This window comes from Callithrix jacchus, chromosome 9, assembly GCF_049354715.1.
Source record: "Callithrix jacchus isolate 240 chromosome 9, calJac240_pri, whole genome shotgun sequence".
In the NCBI taxonomy this organism is placed as follows: domain Eukaryota; kingdom Metazoa; phylum Chordata; class Mammalia; order Primates; family Cebidae; genus Callithrix; species Callithrix jacchus.
The window spans coordinates 29,000,493-29,023,854 of NC_133510.1; the positions used below are offsets into that span (position 1 = coordinate 29,000,493).

At 40.1% G+C, this 23,362-nt stretch overlaps 1 protein-coding gene across 3 annotated transcripts in view; it reads left to right on the forward strand.

The window, feature by feature from the left end:
* SLC38A1 (solute carrier family 38 member 1) overlaps positions 1-23,362 on the forward strand; it is an 87,259-nt gene that overhangs the window by 30,105 nt on the left and 33,792 nt on the right. For all 3 annotated transcript variants that reach the window (XM_054238145.2, XM_017975953.4, XM_009003595.5), the window contains 2 exons: positions 9,506-9,581; positions 9,876-9,991. In XM_054238145.2, the coding sequence (XP_054094120.2) occupies positions 9,506-9,581; positions 9,876-9,991 (192 nt within the window). The remainder of the gene's footprint in view (positions 1-9,505; positions 9,582-9,875; positions 9,992-23,362) is intronic.

The following is a 23,362-nucleotide window of genomic DNA, read 5'->3' on the forward strand; positions in this document are numbered from 1 at the left end:
TTGACAACAACGCTTAAATATTTTCAGTCAATTTCATTTTGGAAAGTCCAATGCCCACTTTTCTTAGGGCTGCCTGTATGAAAGGGAAGGCTGCTTTTCCCTGCCATTCTGCAGCCAGGTCTGTAAACCTTAATTCTGTGGAAAGATTCAAAGATTAAAGACAGAAGAAAAGCCAAACTAGTCGTTAGTAGCAATGCTATATACAACCACCAGAGTTTGCCTGCAAAGATACTGCTTTTATTACATCAGTCTCTTGCTAAGAACATTCTATACTATTTCTCAGGCTTCTGTCTTTTAGTTTTCTCTGGCTAATCCCAGTTAATGCTGGTTTTTTCCTTCTCTGGACTCTTCACCTCATCTTAATCTGCACAGCCTGATGTTCCTATACTGGTGTTAGCTGGTATGGTCTCTCCTTAGCCACAATTTCAGCTCCTATGTTTCAGGAGACCAAGGTTTTTCTTCCACATCCTTTGATCCCTAGTAGGTCCTAACCAAAAGCAGTGTCCACAGATTGTAAAGCTTATACCAAGTGATACTCCCAGAGTAAGTTTGTAGTAAGTATATTGCCTAACTTTAGTATATCCTGATGAAATAACACAAATTTGGAAAAATAATGCCTGAAAGAACCAGATCCCTTGGATTAAAGTTGAAAAACATAGATGAGTTAAAATGAACATCAGTGATACATGTTTCATTTAAAAACATTTTCCTATGAAATATAGCATCATTGAAAAAAGTGTATGAGGCCAGGCACAGTGGCTCATGCCTGTAATCCCAACAATTTGGGAAGCCAGGAGTTCAAGACCAGCCTGGCTGACACAGCAAAACCACGTCTCTAATAAAAATATAAAAATTAGCTGGGCGCGGTGGTGCACAGCTGTAATCCCAGCTACTTGGGAGGCTGAGGCACTAGAATCACTGAGCCAGGGGAGTGGAGATTGTACCACTGCACTCCCACCTGGGTGACTAAGACTCTGTCTCAAAAAAAAGGTATATGAAAATATAATAAACAGCTTAAATATGCATGCTTCATTAAACTAGTCCAGTTCAAGTGGTTTTACATTTATTAATGAAAAATTCACTGTCATTAGTTGTAACCATGATTAGGTCATTGAATTTCCAGACCTAGAAGAGTCACAAAGCATCCCTAACATATCTTACTAATACATGCAGCAGTTTGCCTATGCATGGACTTTTAATTTAATTTTATGTTTATAGATTTAGGAGGTACAGGTGCAGTTGCGTTACACAAATATATTAAGTAGTGGTAAAGTTTGGGCTTTTAAAATAGTAAACATTGTACCCAGTGGGTAGTATTTCATCCCCTGCTCCCTCCCACCTTCCAACCTTTTGGAGTCTCCAGTGTCTACTTTTCACTATCTGTGTACACATGGACCCATTGTGTAGCTCCCACTTATAAGTAAGAACATTCAGGTTTGACTTTCTGTTTCTGAATCATTTCATATAAGCCTTCAGTTCTATCCATGTTGCTGCAAAAGACATGATTTTATTGTTTTTTTTTATGGTGAAAGAGTATTCTGTGGTATATATCTATACCATATTTTCTTTATCTAATCATCTGTTGATGGACACTTAGGTTGATACCATGACTTTGCTAAAGTGAACAGTACTGTGATAAATATATGAATGCAGGTATCTTTTTGATATAATAGTTTCCTTTCCTTTGGGTAGATACCCAATAGCAGGATTGCTAGATGGAATGGTAGATCTATTTTCAGTTCTTTAAGGAATCTCCATGCTGTTTTCCATAGAGATTGTATTTATTTAAGTCTCTACCAATGGTGTGTAAGCATTCCTTTTTTTCCATATCCTTGCCAACATCTGTTGTTGGATTTCCTTTGACAAAATCATTTGTTTTCTGATCACAAATTTTTTAAAATTAAATATTTAGGCTATAAAGTTTTGATATTCACCCTGAATGTATGTGGTGGTTCTTTTTTTTTTTTTTTGACCTTTATGATGATGTACTTCTACTTAATGAATAGTAAATATATTTTCTCTTCCATATGATTTTTTTCTTTTTTTAATTTCTTTTTTATTGCATTTTAGGCATTTCTCCCCATGCTATCTCTCCCCAACTCCGTACCCCCACTGTCCCTCCCTTATTCCCCCCGACAGACCCCAGTGTGTAGTTCTCCCCTCCCTGTGTCCATGTGTTCTCATTGTTCAACACCCACCTATGAGTGAGAACATGTGGTATTTCATTTTCTATTCTTGTGTCAGTTTGCTTAGAATGATGGTCTCCAGGTTCATCCATATTCCTACAAAGGACACGAACTCATAGTTTTTGATGGCTGCATAATATTCATAGTGTATATGTGCCATATTTTCCCTGTCCAGTCTATCATCGATGGGCATTTGGGTTGGTTCCAGGTCTTTGCTATTGTAAGCAGTGCTGCAATGAACATTCATGTCCACGTGTCCTTATAGTAGAATGATTTAAAATCCTCCGGATATATACCCAGTAATGGGATTGCTGGGTCAAATGGAATTTCTATTTCTAGGTCCTTGAGGAATCACCACACTGTCTTCCACAATGGTTGAACTAATTTACACTCCCACCAGCAGTGTAAAAGTGTTCCTATTTCTCCACATCCTCTCCAGCATCTGTTGTCTCCAGATTTTTTAATGATCACCATTCTAACTGGCTTGAGATGGTATCTCAATGTAGTTTTGATTTGCATTTCTCTAATGAGCAGTGATGATGAGCATTTTTTCATATGTTTGTTGGCCTCATGTATGTCTTCTTTTGTAAATTGTCTGTTCATATCCTTTGCCCACTTTTGAATGGGCTTGTTTGTTTTGTTCTTGTAAATCTGTTTTAGTTCTTTGTAAATTCTGGATATCTGCCCTTCGTCAGATGAGTAAACTGCAAAAACTTTTCCCCATTCTGTTGGTTGCTGATTCACTCTAATAACTGTTTCTTTTGCCGTGCAGAATCTGTGGAGTTTGATTAGGTTCCATTTGTCTATGTTGGTTTTTGTTGCCAATGCTTTTGGTGTTTTGGTCATGAAGTCCTTGCCTACTCCTATGTCCTGAATGATTTTGCCCAGATTTCCTTCTAGGGTTTTTATGGTGTTAGGTCTTATGTTTAAGCCTTTAATCCATCTGGAGTTAATTTTAGTGTAAGATATCAAGAAGGGGCCCAGTTTCTGCTTTCTGCACATAGCTAGCCAGTTTTCCCAACACCATTTATTAAACAGGGAATCCTTTCCCCATTGCTTGCTTTTGTCAGGTTTGTCAAAGATCAGATGGTTGTAGATATGTTGTGTTGCCTCTGAGGCCTCTGTTCTGTTCCATTGGTCTATATCTCTGTTTTGGTACCAGGACCATGCTGTTTTGATTACTGTAGCCTTGTAGTATAGTTTGAAGTCCAGTAATGTGATGGCTCCTGCTGTGTTCTTTTTGTTTAGAATTGACTTGGCTGTGTGGGCCCTCTTTTGGTTCCATATAAAGTTTAAGGTGGTTTTTTCCAGTTCTGTGAAGGTCATTGGTAACGTGATGGGGATAGCATTGAATGTATAAATTACTTTGGGCAGTATGGCCATTTTCACGATATTGATTCTTCCTAACCATGAACATGGAATGTTTCTCCATCTGTCTGTGTCCTTTCTTATTTCGTCGAGCACTGGTTTGTAGTTCTCCTTGAAGAGGTCCTTTAGGTTCCTTGTTAGTTGTATTCCTAGGTATTTTTACTCTTTATAGCAATTGTGAATGGTAGTTCATTCTTGATTTGACTCTTTTTAAGTCTGTTATTGGTGTATAGGAATGCCTGTGATTTTTTGCACATTGATTTTGTATCCTGACACTTTGGTGAAGTTGCTTATCAGTTTCAGGAGATTTTGGGCTGAGGCGATTGGATCTTCTAGATATCCAATCATGTTGTCTGCAAATAGAGACAATTTGGCTTCCTCCTTTCCTATTTAAATACCCTTTATTTCTTTTTCTTGCCTGATTGCTCTGGCTATAACTTCTAGTACTATATTGAATAGGAGTGGTGAGAGAGGGCATCCTTGTCTAGTGCCAGATTTCAAAGGGAATGCTTCCAGTTTTTGCCCATTCAGTATGATATTGGCTGTTGTTTTGTCATAAATAGCTTTTATTATTTTGAGATACGTTCCATCAATACCTAGTTTATTGAGGGTTTTTAGCATAAAGGGCTGTTGAATTTTGTCAAAGGCCTTCTCTGCATCAATTGAGATAATCATGTAGTTTTTGTCTTTGGTTCTGTTTATGTGGTGGATTATGTTTATAGACTTGCGTATGTTGAACCAGCCTTGCATCCCCGGGATGAATCCTACTTGATCATGGTGGAGACGCTTTTTGATGTGCTGTTACAATCGGCTTGCCAGTATTTTATTGAAGATTTTTGCATCTATGTTTATCATGGATATTGGCCTGAAGTTTTTTTTCTTATTGAGTCTCTGCCGGGTTTTGGTATCAGGATGATGTTGGTCTCATAAAATGATTCGGGAAGGATTCCCTCTTTTTGGATTATTTGGAATAGTTTCAGAAGGAATGGTACCAGCTCCTCTTTGTGTGTCTGGTAGAATTTGGTTGTAAACCCATCTGGACCTGGGCTTTTTTGTGTGTGGTAGGCTCTTAATTGCTTGTTATTGGTCTTTTCAGGGTTTTGGCTTCTTCCTGGTTTAGGCTTGGGAGGAGGTAAGTGTCCAGGAATTTATCCATTTCTTCCAGGTTTACTAGTTTATGTGCATAGAGTTGTTTGTAATAATCTCTGATGATGGCTTGAATTTCTGTGGAATCTGTGGTGATATCACCTTTATCGTTTTTTATTGCATCTATTTCATTATTCTCTCTCTTTTTTTTTTTATTAATCTGGCTAGAGGTCTGTCTATTTTGTTGATTTTTTCAAAAAACCAGCTCCTGGATTTGTTGATTCTTTTGAAGGGTTTTTTGTGTCTCTATCTTCCTCAGTTCTGCTCTGATCATAGTTATTTCTTGCCTTCTGCTAGCTTTTGAGTTTTTTTGATCTTGCTCCTCTAGCTCTTTTAATTTTGATGATAGGGTGTCAATTTTGGATCTCCTCTTGCTTCTCATGTGGGCACTTATTGCTATATATTTTCCTCTAGAGACTGCTTTTAATGTGTCCCAGGGATTCTGGTGTGTTGTGTCTTCATTCTCGTTGGTTTCAAAGAAATTCTTTATTTCTGCCTTCATTTCATTGTTTATCCAGTCAACATTCAAGAGCCAATTGTTCAGTTTCCATGAAGCTGTGCAGTTCTGAGTTAGTTTCTGTATTCTGAATTCTAACTTGATTGCACTACGGTCTGAGAGACTGTTTGTTATGATTTCCATTCTTTTGCATTTGCTGAGGAGTGATTTACTTCCAATTATATGGTCAGTTTTAGAGTAGGTGTGATATGATGCTGAGAAGAATGCATATTCTGTGTATTTGGGATGGAGAGTTCTGTAAATGTCTATTAGGTTTGCTTGTTCCAGGTCTGAGTTCAAGTCCTGGATATCCTTGTTAATTTTCTGTCTGGTTGATCCATCTAATATTGACAATGAAGTGTTAAAGTCTCCCACTATTATTGTATGGGAGTCTAAGACTCTTTAAGCCATTAAGAACTTGCATTATGTATCTGAGTGCTCCTGTATTGGGTACGTATATATTTACGATCACCAGCTCTTCTTGTTGCATCAATCCTTTTACCATTATGTAATGTCCCTCATTGTCTCTTTTGATCTTTGTTGCTTTAAAGTGTATTTTATTCAGAGACGAGAATTACAACTCCTGCTTTTTTTTGCTCTCCATTTGCTTGGTAAGTCTTCATCCCTTTATTTTGAGCCTTTGTGTATCCTTGCATGTGAGATGGGTTTCCTGGATACAGCACACCAATGCGTTTTGGTTTTTTATCCAATTTGCCAGTGTGTGTCTTTTGATTGGTGCATTTAGTCCATTTACATTTAGGGTTAATATTGTTATGTGTGAATTTGGTACTGCCATTTTGATGGTAACTGGCTGTTTTGCCCATTAGTTGATGCAGATTCTTCATTTTGTTTATGCTCTTTACCATTTGGTTTGTTTTTAAAGTGGCTGGTACTGGTTGTTCCTTTCTGTGTGTAGTGCCTCTTTCAGGAGCTCTTGTAAAGCAGGCCTGGTGGTGACAAAATCTCTGAGTACTTGTTTGTTCACAAAGGATTTTATTTTTCCTTCACTTATGAAGCTTAGTTTGGCTGGATATTAAATTCTGGGTTGAATCTTCTTTTCTTTAGGGATGTTGAATATTGGCCCTCACTCTCTTCTGGCTTGTAGGGTTTCTGCCGAGAGATCTGCTGTGAGTCTGATGGGCTTCCCTTTGTGAGTAACCGGACCTTTCTCTCTGGCTGCCCTTAGCATTTTTTCCTTCATTTCAACCCTGGTGAATCTGATGATTAAGTGCCTTGGGGGTTGCTCTTCTTGTGGAATATCTTTGTGGTGTTCTCTGTATTTCCTGGACTTGAATATTGGCCTGCCTTGTTAGGTTGGGACATTTTTCTGGATAATATCCTGAAGAGTATTTTCCAGCTTGGATTCATTCTCTTCGTCACATTCAGGTACACCTATCAAACGTAGATTAGGTCTCTTCACATAGTCCCACATTTCTTGGAGTCTTTTTCATTCCTTTTTGTGCTTTTTTTCTCTAATCTTGCCTTCTTGTTTTATTTCATTGAGTTTATCCTTGACCTCTGATATCCTTTCTTCTGCTTGGTCAATTCGGCTGTTGAAACTTGTGCATGCTTCGTGAAGTTCTCGTGTTGTGTTTTTCAGCTCCATTAATTCACTCATATTCCTAAGTTGTCCATTCTTGTTAGTATTTTGTCAAATCTTTTTTCATGATTGTTAGTTTCTTTGCATTGGGTTAGAACATGTTCTTTTAACTCACAGAGGTTTTTCATTATCCAGCTTCTGCAATCCGATTCTGTCATTTCATCACACTCATTCTCCATCCAGCTTTGTTCCCTTGCTGGTGAGGAGGTGTGATCCCTTTTAGGAGGAGAGGTGTTCTGGTTTTGGGTGTTTTCCTCCTTTTTGCACTGGTTTCTTGCCATCTTTTTGGATTTATCCACCTGTCATCTTTGTATTTGCTGATTTTCAGATTGGGTCTCAGAGTGGACATCAAGTTGATGATGAAGTTGTTTCTGTTTCTTATTTTTCCTTCTAACCATCTGGCCCCTCTGCTATAGGACTGCTGAGGTTCCCTTCAGGCTCTGCTGGCCTGGGATCACCTCCAGCTGCTGCAGAACAGCAAGGGTTGCTACCAGTTTCTTCTTCTGCTATTTTTGTCCCAGACTGATGCCCACCAAATGTCAGTCTGATCAGTCCTTTGTGAGGTGACTCTTTGTATATACGGGGTCAGGGAGCTGTTTAAGGAGACAGTCTATCCTTTATAGGAGCTCAAGTGCTGAGCTGTGGGCTCTGTTGTTCAGAGCTGCCAGGCAGGTACATTTAAGTCTGCTGCAGCAGAACTCATAACTCCCTTTCTATTTCCCCCAGGTGCTCTGTCCCAGGGAGTTAGGGCTTTATTTATGAGTTTTCGTTGTGCTGCTGCCTATTTTTTAGGGCTGCCCTGCCCAGCATGGAGGTCGCCTTGTCACTGTCTGCCTGCAGAGGCTTTGCTGAGCTGCTGTGGGCTCTGCCCTACTGCTGTGTGAACTTTCCTGCAGTTCTGTTTACATGGGTGTGGTTAGAATTGCCTCGGCAATGGTGGCCCACCTCTATAATCTCTCTGTAGTGGCAGTTTGACTCAGCAACAGCTGGCTGCCTCAGCAATGGCAGCCTACCTCCGTAGAGGTGGAGTGTCTCAGTAATGGCGGATGCCCCTCCCCGACAGAGCTGGACTGTACCAGGTTCAGCTGTGCTTGCCGTGAAACTCTCAATCCAGAGAGTTTCCAATTGCTATTTTTTTTTTGGGGGGGGTGGGACCTGCCAAGCCTGATCACCTGGTTCCCTGCCTCAGAGCCTTTTTTTTTTAAGTTAAATGGTTTACCCTCTCAGGTGTTCCAGCTGCCTGTTGGGAAGGTGCCGGGATCTGTGTGATTTCTTGTTTTGCAACCCACTGCGCTGACTGAAACAACAATGCTGCCTGGGAATCACCTGGCCTGGCTCCCTGTTTCTTTCCCCTGTTTAATCAGATGAATGGGCGATGACTCTGTGCTCCCAGAGTTCCAATTGCCAGCTTAAAAGGGCAACCAGACCAGTGTATTTTGTATGGAGAACCGCTGTGCTGCGGCACTGGCAAAATAGCCGTGCTGGCCAAAATAGCCAAGCTGGTGACCCATGGAGCTCCTCTGCCTGGGAATCTCCTGGTCTCTGGGCAATAAAGATCTGTCTGGAAATGCAGCATCCACTCACCCTCTGCGCTTTCACTGGGAGCTGCAATCCTGAGTTGTTCCTAAACTGCCATCTTGGATCCAGATCCTGTGGTGGCTCTTAAAGCATTTTAAATTCTTACTTCTGTATGTTTGTACATCATTTACTCCATGTAGCCTGTCTGAATTGCTCCCATCTCAAGTCCCATTTCTCCAATGGAGAGGAATATCTAACATCTATTGCTGTTACTCTGTGCCGGGTGCTGATGTTTAACATGTGCTCTCTCATTTAATTCTCCCAATAACTTGGTAAGATAATGTAATAGTGTTAACTTCTGTTTCCCAGATGAGGAAACTAAGGTAGTATGCTCAGGCCCTCCAAGATAGTGAGGATTTGAACTCAAGTTCTGAGTTCCTTGCTTTCTTAAAGCCCTGGCTTTGATCCTAACCATGGACCATATTCCCCTCTCCCCACCATAATTTCCTAATCTGAACTCCCATAACCTCCTACTTGCATCATTTATTACATACCCCTAGGTTTCCCCAATGCCTGTTCCAGTGACTTGCAAATAGCAAATGCTGAAGGAATATTTGATGGTGAAACAGCTGTTTTCTTTTCTGCAGGGAAAGGGAATTCCTGTTTAATAATTTTGTAGTCCAAGAACCTAAGCTCAAAAGAAAACCTGCCTCTAGTATCCTTTTAAATACCAGGTTTATAGTAGTCTTGATGTTATCTAATTTTCTACTTAGAGAAAAAACTATACAAAAATTAATTTGTGTTATACATAGTATTTAAATTTATTAAAATGATTCAAAATGCATAGCTGTTCTTGACTTATGGTTGTCTTTTATTTCATCTCAAGATGAGCACTGATTATTGGCATTGTTTTGTACTAGGTAGAGTGAAGGATATAAAAATGAATGAGGAAAGGTGCCTGCCTTTGGGGCACTTAAAGTTTATTTGGTAAAACGAGAATGTGGACAAGTTACACTGGCAAAAAAAAAAAAAAAGGCTGGGGGCAGTTGGTGGTTGAATAGGGCTGTAAACTCTTAGAGAGCTGACTGGTAACTGTTCATGTATGTTTTGGTGAGTAATAAATCATTTAGTTAAGATGTCAAGCTTCAAATCATTATCATAAGGTTAAATATGTTATGCATATCTTTACAGCAAGTTTATTTCTGATCGTGAAAGTAGAAGAAGTCTCACAAACAGCCATTTGGAAAAAAAGAAATGTGATGAATATGTAAGTATCATTATAATGAAGTATGTTTTCTTAATCATATAAATTGGGACAGATCTTTTAAATTCAAGTAGCATAATAACAAAAGAAGCATAATTACCTGTATTCACCAAGATATTCCTCATACCTAATGTATTTTCCCTTGAAACCCATTAAAGGAAATAACTAGATCACTAAGAAAGGATTTTCTTGAATTTTATTTCCATACTTATTCCTGAGAGTGCATTAAAGGCTTTGGCTTGATGAACTTTCTTGGGGATTATTTTCCTTAGTGTCAATGTTTGTTTCTTTATTCAGATTCCAGGTACAACCTCCTTAGGCATGTCTGTTTTTAACCTAAGCAACGCCATTATGGGCAGTGGAATTTTGGGACTCGCCTTTGCCCTGGCAAACACTGGAATCCTACTTTTTCTGTGAGTATTGACGTGCCAGTACTTTCCATTTTAAAACCGAACTTTTTGTATGTTTCTGTTATTACATAGAAGAAATGTGAAATATTTATAAATAGTTTTATTTCTTTTTTTTATTAACTTGTCTAAGTTACCAGTACATACATTGATATTTATTGCTTGAGTGATTTTCCAAAATGTACCTAATGGTTACAACAAAGAAGGAGAAAATCTTTTTATTAATCAAAAGTACCGGAATAAGCATTTGTAAAAAGGATGAAAACATTTGGAAATAACTTTTTTGATATTTTTGGAGTCTACCTGTTACTTTAAATCTCAGTTAAAATATTAAGAGGTGTTTAACTCCCACCAGTCACCACTTTGGCATTTGGATTGCTGTGAAGTGTGTACTTCATTGAAGGGCAATTACAAATTTGTTTGTAATAAATACTCAAGAAGGTTAGAAATTTTCGGTGTTTTGAAGATGAGAAAATAGCATGTACTTTCCTGCTGAGATTCAATGAAAAGAAAATGGGGGAAGTTCTTTTTAAATAACTTTATCTCATACTGTTGAGATATGGGACTTTCTGAAATGTATGGAGAGCTTACTTTTAGTTGTAACAAGATTAAGACAGATGATAGAATTTGTGCTAAGAAAATTCTCACCCAACCTGATTCCCTCTCAAGCGTCACATGAGTGTCAGTGGTGAGGTGAGGGAGAAAGCACTTCTCCCAGGATCTTGCCTTTTTTTCCCTGACTCGAAACTCATGCTCGTCATTGGCCTGGCTAGATAGTCCTTATTGCCGTGTCCTTTTGACAGGAGCATCATTTTCTTAGAAGCAGTGACCGAAATGGTTACTAATCCTACAAACTGTGGATATCCTTTCAAAACGCATCAAAAGTATTACAAAAAATGCATCAAAAATGCAGAAGAATATTACTGCCCATCCCATTATTCTGGGAACAGAAATGCCCATCCACGCTGCCCTGTGTTAGGCATTCTTTTGTGTGTAAACTAACATGTCCTTTCCAAAATTAAAAGACTGTGTAAGATGGTGAATTTAATACATTGTATTCCATATTGTCAGCCTAATTCAGAGAACCTAACTCTAGCCTCCTCTGTCATCCTGAATGCATCTCTCTAAGTTGCCTTTGCTGTTTGAGCTGAGTGCCAGGTTTTAGAATAATATGGCGGAATTGCATAACATATTTCTATGGTGATTTTTTTTGGGGGGTATATGTGAAATTCTGACTCTCTGAGGACATTAGACAGCTTGAGGAGCTGCACTTTGGGTTTTCAGTGTATTTACATGACACGCCTGAGTGCTAGTCCCAACTCCTAAATGGCTATGTAGTTGTTTTTTTTTTATTGCATTTTAGGTTTTGGGGTACATGTGAAGAACATGCAATATTGTTGCATAGATACACACATGGCAGTGTGATTTGCTGCCTTCCTCATCACCTGTATCTGGCATTTCTCCCCATGCTAGTAGTTTTAAGCAAGTTTCTTAGCCACTCTGAGCTTCAGTTTCTTCCTCTTCAAAACAAGGAAATTGTGCAAGAAAAATTTTAGAACCAGGCCAACCTCTAAAACACTATGATTCTGTGACTATTTTCTGTCATTCCAAAGCTGGGAATATGTTCAATTCAGAATGTGTATTACACTGATTTTTAAAAGTTATTATAATATATCAACTTATAAGTTAACCTTGGGTAAAAAGTCAGTTCTTTGATGATTGTAACAACAGTAACAATCATCAGTAACTCTCATAGCTCTCACTTTGTTTGTGCTAGGCATTACTCCAAGTGTTTTATGCAGAATCCTTAACAATAATTCTATGAAGTAGCTGCTATTGTTAATTTCCTGTTCCACAAAAGGAAACTGAGGCAGAGAGGGTAACTTTAATTTGGGAATCTCTCTTGATCACCCTTCTGGGGATTTCCTTTACCTCTCTTTTTTTGCTAGATCCATTGTTTCCTCTTTCTGGATTTACTTATTGCTGTTACTGCTCAGAAAAGGTGACTGAAAATAAAATTTTTGAGACCTTTATATCTGAAAAATATTTTTATTCTACTTTTACTTTGATTTGTAGTTTGGCTGGATATAGAACTTTATACTAGAAATACTTTTCCTTCAGAATTTTGAAGGTATTGCTCTATTTCCTTCTAGATTTTTTCTATTGTGAAGTCCTATATGCTCCTGATTCCTGATCTTTTATGTATAGCCAGGTTTTGTTAGGTTTTTTTTTCCTGGAAACTTGTCAAATCTCTTAGTTTCCAATATCCTGCAGTTTCACAATAATGTGCCTTTATGTGGGCCTGTTTTCATCACTTGTGTCAGGCACTGGCTGCATTCTTTTCTTTTAGAAATCCATAGTCTTGGCCTTGGCCAGGCACAGTGACTCACACTTGTAATCCCAACACTTTGAGGGGCAGGTGAATCCCCTGAGTTCAGGAGTTTGAGAACAGCCTGGCCAGCCTGACCAATGTGGTGAAATGCTGTCTCTACTACAAATACAAAAAATTAGCCAGGCATGGTGGCAGGTGCCTGTAATCCCAGCTACTCTGGAGGCTGAGGCAGGAGAATCACTTGAACCTGGGAAGTGGAGGTTGCAGAGAGCCAAGATTGCACCACTGCACTTCAGCCTAAGCAACAAGAGGGAAACCAAAGAAAAAAAAAATAGAAAGAAATCTGGGGCCTTCAGTTTGGGAATTCTTTTTATATTATTGTGTTGATGGATTCCTCCCTTCTGTTGTTCTTTGCTCTCTCTGGAACTACCCCCAGATTTTGGACCTTCTGTACTGGTCCTCTAGTTTTTTAATCTTTCATTTTCATTTCTATAATGTTTCACTGTAATTGTTGGTATATGTCCTCAGTTTTTCCCCTCTTTATTGAATGTTTTTTGTCAGTTACTATTTTTTATTTATAGGAGCCTTTAATGTTCTTTTTTAATATTATTTTGGTTCTGTTCTATAGTTTCATTGTCTTCTCTGAGGATTCTGATAATAGTTTTTTCTCCATTATGAAAAATTTCAAACATAAAGTAGAGAGAATAGTAGAAAAGTATTTCTATGTTTCCTTCCTTCTATGGATGGTTGCTTTAGTAAATTCCCGCTAAGATTGTCTTGAAGCAAATCTCAACTATTTTATTATTTCATTCCTAAATATTTTAGTATATACCTATAAAATATAAGGACTCTTTCAACTCAATATTTCATACCTAGAAACAAGTCAACAACAGTTCCCTAATATCATAAAATATATAATCAGTATTTAAATTGCTCTGATCATGTTATGTTTTTAAACATGTTCAAATCAGTATTCAAATAAGGTTCATACAATGCAATTGGTTGATACGTGTTTTAAGTCTTTTTAAATTTACATTTTCCCATTTCTGTCATTTTATTTGGTGCCATTTATTTAAGAAACTGTGCCATTTGTGTAAAGTTTTCCACAATCTGGATTTTGCTGTTTGTATCCATGAGATACAAGCTGATTTTTGTTTGTTTTGGGCTCTTTCACTTTAGACTCTTTTCTCAGATGTCAGATGGGTCTTCTTTGTCTGCTACCTTCAAGAATGGGGGAAAAGGAGGCTGATTTGAACCTGGCATATATGAATGGGGCTCATTCACAATAGCTTTACTTAGGATGCTCTCGGGCCCTTTACTTGGGAACCACCAGGGTCAGTTTGTCTAGGACCCTTCTCTTTGGCTGTTCAGATCACCCAGAGAAGAGCTTTCAATCCCTTGTTCTGGGGGGCTGGACCTCACTACCATCCTTCTGGGAACCAATGGGGGGAAAGGGCTGGAATGATTATCCCAACTGACATGTGTTCACCCAGTTCCCAGTTTTCATTAGAGTATAAAAACTTCCTCACAAATTGTGCCTAATCTCTCACCTAGAAACATATATTTTATACTTTTCAGAGAACATATCTTCAGATTGTTGCCAGGATGGGAGTGGACCAACCACTCAGCTTCATAGAGTAGAACCTGGTCTAGGGAATCTAGCTATTTCTTGAAAGAAGTTCAACAGAGCCTCACTATTTTAGCTTATCCCTTTCATTGTCCCCTGCTTTCAGTCATGCCAGCCATGCCTTTTAGAGAGTCTGTGAGGTAAACTGAGTGGGTCTTGGCTTTTTCCACTGTCAATTTATGGTTCAGTTCTGTCTGCTTTCCGGCTTTCAAAATTTCATTATTTTCTACTCTTATGTTCTGTCCTAGAAGCTTTATGACTTAAAGAAGAATTAAATCTTTTTATTGGGAGATCAAGGGAGCAGGAGTAAGTTCTTGTATTCAATTTGCTACTCCTGGAATTCAATTGATTTTTAACTATACTGGCTGAGGAATAACTGATCTCCTCTCATGACACTTTAGTGTCTAATTAAAGCTGGGAATTGGAAAAATTTGATTTTATAGTTGAAGGAAGATTTCTCCTGGATGAAACTATTATAGTTTATTTGCAAGATGCGTGGATAACAAGTGCAACACACCAAGACTTCAGGCTGAAGCTTATGAAGTTTGTTGTACAAAGACTCAAATTTCAAGTTTCTTACTAAACTTAGGACTCTCCTACCTCAGGACAAGGACTCACTCTGTTACTGTTGTAAAACCAGCTGTTCCTACAGCTGCTCAAAGCCAAGAAGCAGTTGGCAGGATTAAGATATTTTATCTGGTACAGGGCTCCATTCCAAACTCACATTGGCCAGCACAGGAAAGGAGTCCAAGACTGTCCAGGCTTCTTTGGACCGGCAGCTGGGAAGGCTCCTCGGTGTCTCCCTGAGGCTGGGTGTGGAGCCTTCTCTGGGGTCCTCTGGAAACTTGTTGGTGTGATTTCTTTTTCTTGGATGAGGTTGCGCCTCATTTATTTGACCTACTTATAATGGCTGTCCTCCCTGTTTAACACACTCTAATTCAGTTAGATTCAGTGAGTCCTGCCCTTTTGTAAGAATGGTACTGGATTTTGCATTTTCCTGAATTCTGAGGATGCTGGTGGGGACTTTTGATTTATCATTGTTCTGCAGGTATATATGCTATACAGGGAACAAAGTGGGGCTGGACCCTGAGGCTGCAATTCAGGGATGTACTGAGGCACAAGTATCTCAGGGTAAAGAGTTCTTGTTGAGCTGTTTTCCTAGAAGTGAGGACCCTAATAAAAGGCAATAGATGCTGAAGAAATTTCCTGCCACCATAACTTCCTCTTTGAGTTTTCCCCATAGCTCCTTCACAGCAGAAGTAGGGATTAAAAATCAATATTGACATGGAAGAATATATTTTCTAAAGATTTCTAGTAAAGGCAGACATTTTAAAGGAAATTAATGTCTAGAACACATCTCTTCACATTACTAGGTAAATGTGATGTTTATTACACTACACAGAAACTGATAAAACAATGAATGCTTTTTATTTTTCCATAACTTCTTAACATGTATTGTTATTTTAATAATGTAGTCATTAAGTTGAAAACCATGAAAAATGAAGGTAGAATTCATGCCACTTTTGAGATATCAGTTTATTATTAACACTGAGTTTGTGAACAATCTCTTTGAAATGTTAATTGTGAAACAACAGTACAATGTGTGTAAAACAACAGTTAAATTTTATTTGGTTGACCTTTTGGATAATTTCAGACCTTTTGGATTCTTGTTTTCCATTTTCTATCTGATTTGTGTTGTGGTTGTGGGAATGAAAAGGATAATTTATCTAAAAACAGACTCTGAAAAGTGGCATGCAAGAAGACTTTTATTAGTACTAATGCATAGAGCTGCTATGAGGAATAAATGAGTGGTGTGTGTGTGTGTGTGTGTGTGTGTGTGTGTGTGTGAATATGAGAGAGAAAGAGAGATGGAGAGAGTAATACTGTATAGTAGGTATTTGTTAAAATACTACAGTTAGCATTAGGTAGTCACTAAATAATGGTTAATATTTATTGTACAGTATCTATATATGCTACACTATCTTAATCCCCACCAACAACATTATGAGGTAGGTATTAGCCCAATTTTACTGATAAAGTAACTGTAAAATAAGGCTTAATAACTTACCTGTGATCAGACATTAGAAAGTAGGGGAGATGGGACCCTGGCTTGCTTGATTCTAGAGCCATGTGATTTAAAACACTATACTGCCTTTTATGATGCCTTCTTCAGACACCAAACTTGCATTATTACTATGCAACTTGAGAAAAACTTTATTCAATGGATGCTTGCATGTTGGTACTTACCTTTTACTTTCCAAAATAATGGACCTTTAAAATCACCTTATAGTATTAGTCAGTGTTCCTGAATTATCTTGCTAGTGTTATACCAATAACCTTCCCCTCTATTGTCATGAAACTAGCTTGGCAATATCAAGTGTACCAAACTGTAGACCAGGGATGTCAGGTTCCTGTTCACAACAAGTAAAATGTATGCCTAAAGTATATTGCAAAATGATAAACCTCTCAGCTGCTTTGTATTTGTCATGTGGCTTCCTGCATGTGCAATTTAAGATTACCCACTGCTTTCAGGAGCCCTTGAACTCAATTCCTTTCAAATAAGTAACTAAACATTTTGTTATTAAGAATTAAATGCAAAGTAATATCAAAATCAAATAATTCCAAGTCTAACTCTAGGAAACTTGTCAAATAATCATGGTACTTTCATAAAATAGAATATTAGACTACTATTTAAAAGAGTAGAATAGATTTATATGGACAGGTGAGGAAAAAATTCCTAGATTTTAGCTAGGAACACATATGTTACACAGGGTGTAACACTATGTTTCTGTGTAACATTGTATTCTGTGTAATACTGTGTAGCACAGTACTATTACATAAACACAAACTGAATATTGGGTGGAAGTGAGCATGGAAGGAGGGTGGGTCTATATGTATACATTATATAGGCCAGAATATTTGGGGAGGGTACATAAGAAAACTGTTGACATTGGTTACTTCTGGAGAGTGAGAAAGGGTCTAGAGGTGGAGTAGAGAGGGAAAGCTTAGACTCTTTAAATTTATTTTTATCATATGCATTTAGAGGAAAAAGGCTATTTAGAGAAAAATTGGTTTTTGAAGAACTTAGCACCAGTGCAATAAGACTTTTTTCTTTCCTTTTACCTACTAAAAACCTGGGAAAGAAAATATATTTTTGGTATAAATAGTTAGACCATGAAAGCTAGAATGAAGACTCTGTCAATGCTGTGCCACTGGTTCCAGACTGTGTTTTCAACCTCTTCTCCCTTCAGATGACCTCAGCTTCTGCCACACTAATCTTCCCTTTTCTGTAATGGCTGCCTGACTCAAAACCGTTATCTTGGTCTTTCCACCAGCCCACCCCTACCCAGTCTCATCTCTGTCTTCTGAATCCTCATGGTCCTGGAAGGCTTAGATCAGATATTATCTTCTCCAAAACTGCTTGTCTAATCCTCCCAGGTGGAAGGAAGATCTCTCTTCCTTTCCTTTCAGTGTAATTTTTATCTTTTTAAGAGTAAGTATCACTTCCAGTATTTAGGCCTACATTTTACCTTCCCAATTGAACGCTGAGCCCTACAAGGGCAGGATTAATGCCAGATCCTTTCTTGTTGAAATCATCCTCCTCCCCGTAACAAGATCTAGAAGAGTGTTTGCACTGCTTCACAGTAAAGTCTTACTGAAATGAGTGAATGGATATGTAAGAATTAGATTTCACAAAATCAAAAACAAGGCTTTAGGGCAAAACAGTGGCTCTCATAATTGTTGCAAATTTATCAGGGAGGAAAAAAATCAACTGAAAGGTTTAGTTCACCCTCAAACTTTTAGTAGGCTGTGGAGATGTGATAACAATCACAAAGTCAGGATGGGACTGGCTGCTTATTATTTACTTTCCTAGGAATACCTCCTTCATTTGAAAATTTAAAATAGTTCTGAGAGTGCTAAGAAATGCTAGATGAGGTTGGTGTGCAAAACAGCATTTGTTGTTGAATTGCTTGAAAGCTCTTTTAGGTTGACTGACTGCACCATAGACTATGCCATGGTAACCTCTGTGACCTGCACATACACTCCAGATGAGTTCCTGGAACTAGAAAGTCTGAAGTAACTGGAAAACCACAAAAAGGATAACGATCAACCCCTGAGGCATCTAATTAACTTTGAGATATTCTTCTATTTTTCCTTTTTCCTGCCTCAACTGATAAGGCAACTAGACTTTGTACCTGAACTTCCTCACCTGACAGGTCAACCTTGTGACTCCAGACCCTATGACCCCCTCCCAGCTTGCAAAAACTGCCCTGAACTGTAACTTCTGTAGCTTTCCACTGCCTACCCCAAACCTATAAAACTAACTCCTATCCCACCACCCTCCACTGACTCTTTTTTCAGACTCAGCCCACCCACACCTGGGTGAATACACAGCTATGTTGCTCACACAATGCCTGCTTGGGGGTGTCTCTTCATTCAAAGCACACATTTAACATTTGGTGCTGAAACCTGGGACAAGGGTACTCCTTTGGGAGACCCATCCCCTGTCCCCGCTCCCACTCTGGGAAGAGATCCACCTGAGACCTCAACACATGAGACCAGACTAGCAGCTCACACTTAGCATGTCAAACAGCTCTCTCGCCATCTTCAGATCAGGTAAGCAATCTCTCTCTCTCCCCCTCTTTCCTTCTCTTTTCCTTTAGAGAAAGGAGACAAGTCTCTCCCTGTTTCTCTCTTTTCCGTTAAATCTTCTCCTTCTAAGTAGAGAAAAGGAGACAAGTCTCCCTCTCTTAGTAGAGGCAAAGGAGACACTCTTTATCTGTGCCCTCAAAAACTCCGACGTCAGTCATGGACTCAAGAAGTCAGTCTTCCCTTGGTGTCTGGTCAATCGTGGGGACACCTGCCTTGATCACTCACCCACATTAGAACTGAGGAATCAGTCAGGGATGCCTACTGAAAACCCTGGTAGCTGCTCGCTCCTTCTTCTCATCTCTACTCCTTTCTTTGAAACTTATCTCCTTCACTGTGGGCAATATTCTGCCCTCTATTCTTCTGTCTTCGCCTCTAGGCTGTGTCCTAAAAAACCCAAAACCTCTTCAACTATCGTCCAATCTGAAATCTAAACTTCTCTCTTTTTTTTTTTTTTTAAATGTAACACAGCCTGGGCTCAATACAATTAGACAATGGTTCCAAATGGCCAGAAATTGGCACTTTCCATTTTTTATTCTGCGAGACCTAAACAATTTTTGTCAACAAATGGGCAAATGGTCTAAGATGCCCAACATCCAGGCAGTTTTTTACACTCCAATCCCTCCCTAATCTCTGCTTTCAATGCAACCTGCCCCAAATTTTCCTTCTCTCCCTTCTGCCTGCCCCTCCTGCCTCTGCTGGTGACCCAGAATCCTCCTTGTCCATCAACCCTTCTGACCTTTCTCCTCCCTGCCTGTCTGAACCAGACCCCAATCCAGGCCCTAAACCCCCAGAGCCACCCTCCTCTTCCTCTGCCCACAACCCACCTCCTTATGCTCCTATTGCCACCTCCCCACCTCAAACCTGGTCCAGCTTACAGTTTAGTCCCACCACTAACTCCTCTGCTCCTGCCCAACAATTCCTCTTTCAAGAGGTGGCTGGGGCTGAAGGTATAGTAGCATGCACATTCTTTCTCTTTATCCAAGCTTTCCCAAATCGGCTCCTTTTCATCAGATCCTTTGGTACTTAATCCAGTCCTATAATCTCACCTGGAGTGACTTAAATGTCATCCTTACTTCTACTCTCACCCCTGAAGCCCTGACATTAAAAAGTTACAGAAATTAGAATCTGGTCCTGAAACCCCACAACAGGAATTAATCAACCTTGCCTTCAAGGTGTTCAATAATAGCAAAGGGGCTGCCCAGTGGCAGTGCATCTCAGAACTACAGATGCTTACCTCTGCTGTAAGACAAACCCCAGCCATACCACTGTCTCAAAAAGACTTCAAAGCACCCAGACGGCAGCATCCAGAGCCCCTCCTGGACCTTGCTTCAAGTGTCGGAAACCTGGCCACCGGGTCAAGAAATGCTCGCAGCCCAGGATTCCTCCTAAGCTGTGTCCCGTCTGTGCAGGGCCCCATGGGAAGTTGGACTGCCCAACTCAAACCGCTGTCACTAAGGCTTCAGGAGCCCAACCCCAAGGCCCTAAGGCTGACTCCTTTCCTGATACTGGCTTAGCGGCTGAAGTTCTTATACCATGCCTGAACATTTCGGAGGCCCCCTAGACCATCACGGACGCCAAGCTTCAGGTAACTCTTATGGTGGAGGGTAAGTCCATCCCCTTCTTAGTTCAGGGACCATCAATTCCACGCTGCCTTCTTTTCAAGGACCTGTCTCCTTGGCCTCCATAACTGTTGTGGGAATTGATGGCAAGGCTTCCAGGCCTTTCAAAACTCCCTAAGTCTGGTGTCAATTAGGCCAGCACTCCTTTCCACATTCTTTCCTAATCATCCCCACTTGTCCGGTTCCCCTGTTAGGCTGACATCCTAACAAAATTGTCTGCCTCCTTAACTGTTCCTGGGCTACAGCAACATGTCGTCGCCACCCTCTTCCCCGAACCTATACCTCCCTCAATAGCTCCCTTTATGTCCCCCTGCCTTAACCCTAGGGTGCAGGACACCACCTCCCCATCTCTTGCTACAGGTCGCTCAAAAAACCTAACCAACCTTATCCTGCCCAGCGCCAGTACCCCATCTCAGCACAAGCTTTAAAAGGCCTGAAGCCTGTTATTACTCATTTACTACAACATGGTCTTTTAGTTCCCACTAATACTCCTTACAATTCCTGTATTCTATCTGTCCAAAAACCAGACAAATCCAACAGACTAGTCCAAGACCTCTGCCTCATTAATCAGATTGTATTTCCCATCCATCCTGTTGTACCAAACCCTTATACCCTCCTGTCTTCCATACCCCTTCCACTATTCCATTGGCCTGAAAGACTCGCCTTTCACCATCCCCTTACACCGCTCTTCTAAGCCTCTTTTCACCTTTACTTGGACTGACCCCAACACCCACCAGTCCCAGCAGTTAACCTGTACCATTCTTCCCCAAGGTTTCCAAGATAGCTCTCATTACTTTCATCAAGCCCTTTCGCAGGTTACTTTTGCTTCTATGTAACAGGTTTTGCCCTCCTAACCAAACCATTTTATAAACTTACAAAAGGAAACTTAGCTGACCCCATAGACCCCAAATCCTTCCCCCATTCTACCTTTTGTTCTCTAAAGAAAGCCTTAGAAACAGCCCCTACACTAGCATTCCCCAACTCCTCCCAACCCTTCTCCCTTAGCACAGTAGAAATAAAAGGCTGTGCAGTTGAGGTTCTTACACATGAGCCAGGCCCACAACAAGTTACCTTCTTGTCTAAACAGCTTGACCTCACAGTCCTAGGCTGGCCATCATGTTTACGTGCCACAGCTGTAATACTCCCAGAATCCCTTTAAAGGTATAGGCTACACCCCACTTAACCCTCTACAGCTCTCACAACCTCCAAAGTTTAATTTCCTCTTCACACTTTACACACATATTATCTGCCCCTCGCCTCCTCCAACTCTATTCACTATTCATTGAAACCCACAGTAACTATTGCTCTTGGTCCAGACTTTAACCCAGCCTCTCACTTAATACCCAGCACAAACCCTGAACCCCATGACTGTATCTCCCTAATCCATATATCATCCTCCGCATTCCCCCATATTTCTCTTTCCTATTCCAGACCCAGACCACACATGGTTTGTTGGTGACAGTTCTTCAAAGCCCAGTCGATTGACACTGGCCAAAGCTCCTTATGCTGTTGTATCCCACTCATCTATTATCGAGGCTACCATACTCCCCACTCCACCACTTCTCAGCAAGCTGAGCTAATTGCCTTAACCCATGCTCTAACTTGCCAAAGGACTACATTTCAATATCTATACTAACTCTAAATACGCCTTCCACATCCTACACCACTATGCTGCCATATGGGCAGAAAAAAGTTTTCTCACCGCACAGGGATCCTCTATTATCAATGCCCCCTTAATAAAGGCCCTTTTTAAGGCCACTCTCCTCCCAGCCAAGGCTGGGGTTATCCGCTGCAAAGAACTCCAAAAACCATCAGATCCCATTGCCCAAGGAAATGCCTTAGGCAACAGAACAGCCAAAGAAGCAGTGAACACCCCAGTATCTCCCCTAGAAGGCCAATATTTTTCCTTCTCATCTATCTCCCTTACCTATTCTTCCTCCAAAAACTCACTGTACCAGTTGCTTCCTACACAAGCAAATGGTTCTTACACCATGGGAAGTTCCTCCTTCCTGCCTCACAAGCTCAATCTATTTTCTCATCCTTTCATAACCATTTCCAAGTCAAGTACAAGCCCCTGACTCATCATTAAAACCCCTTATTTCTTTTCCATCATGGAATTCCATTCTCAAAACAATCACATCTCAATGTTCTATCTGTCACTCTACTGCTCTTCAGGGCTTTCTCAGACCCCCTCCTTTTTCTACACATCAGGGCCATGGATATTCCCCTACAAAAGACTGGCAAATAAACTTCAGGTTTTGCCTTCGAAGGCGTTTACCCTGTCTCTCACTCCATCCTTGGCTGCCCTCCCTTTGTTCATCATACTGTCCTCCAAACCCCTCTTCCTGCCTGCTTATACCTAGCCTTGTTAATAAAGATGAATGATTGCCTCTCCTATCAAACCCCACTACAACCTTTAACAGCTGCAGCCCTTGCTGGCTCCCTTGGCATTTGGATCCAAGGCCCCAGCCCCCTCAGAACACTTTCTCTTTTCAGTTTACACTTTCAGTTCTGTCTAAGCCAAGGACTTTTTTTCCTCTGTGGGTTTTCTTACATCTGCCTTCCTACCAACTGGATAGGCACTTGTATCCTAGTTTTCCTTAATCCCAAAATTCAGTATGCCAACAGAGATGAAAGCCACCCTCTTCCCCTTGTGATCCCAACATGACACAAGCAGATTATTCCATTGATCCCCTTACTTGTAGGGTTACTTGGTATAGGCATAGCAGGCCTTACCACTTCAATTGTCACCTTCCGTAGCCTCTCTAATGATTTCTCTGCTAGCATTGTAGAATTAACTCAATCACTATCCCTTCTTCAAGCTCAGCTGAATTCCCTAGCTGCAGTTTTTCTCCAGAACCACAGGTCTTGATTTACTGACTGCTGAAAAAGGAAGTATTTGCCTATTCCTAAATGAAGAATATTGTTTTTATGTAGATCTGTCCAGCCTCGTATATGATGCCATCAATAAAAGACAGAGCCCAAAAGCTTGCTAATCAGGCAAATGGTTATTCTGGACCTGGCTGAACTCACTGGACACTCTCTAACTGGGTGTCATGGCTTATTCCAGTCCTTAGTCCTCTGATATCTAACTTTCTCCTTCTCTTATTTGGACCCTGTGTTTTCAGATTAATCTCTCAATTCCT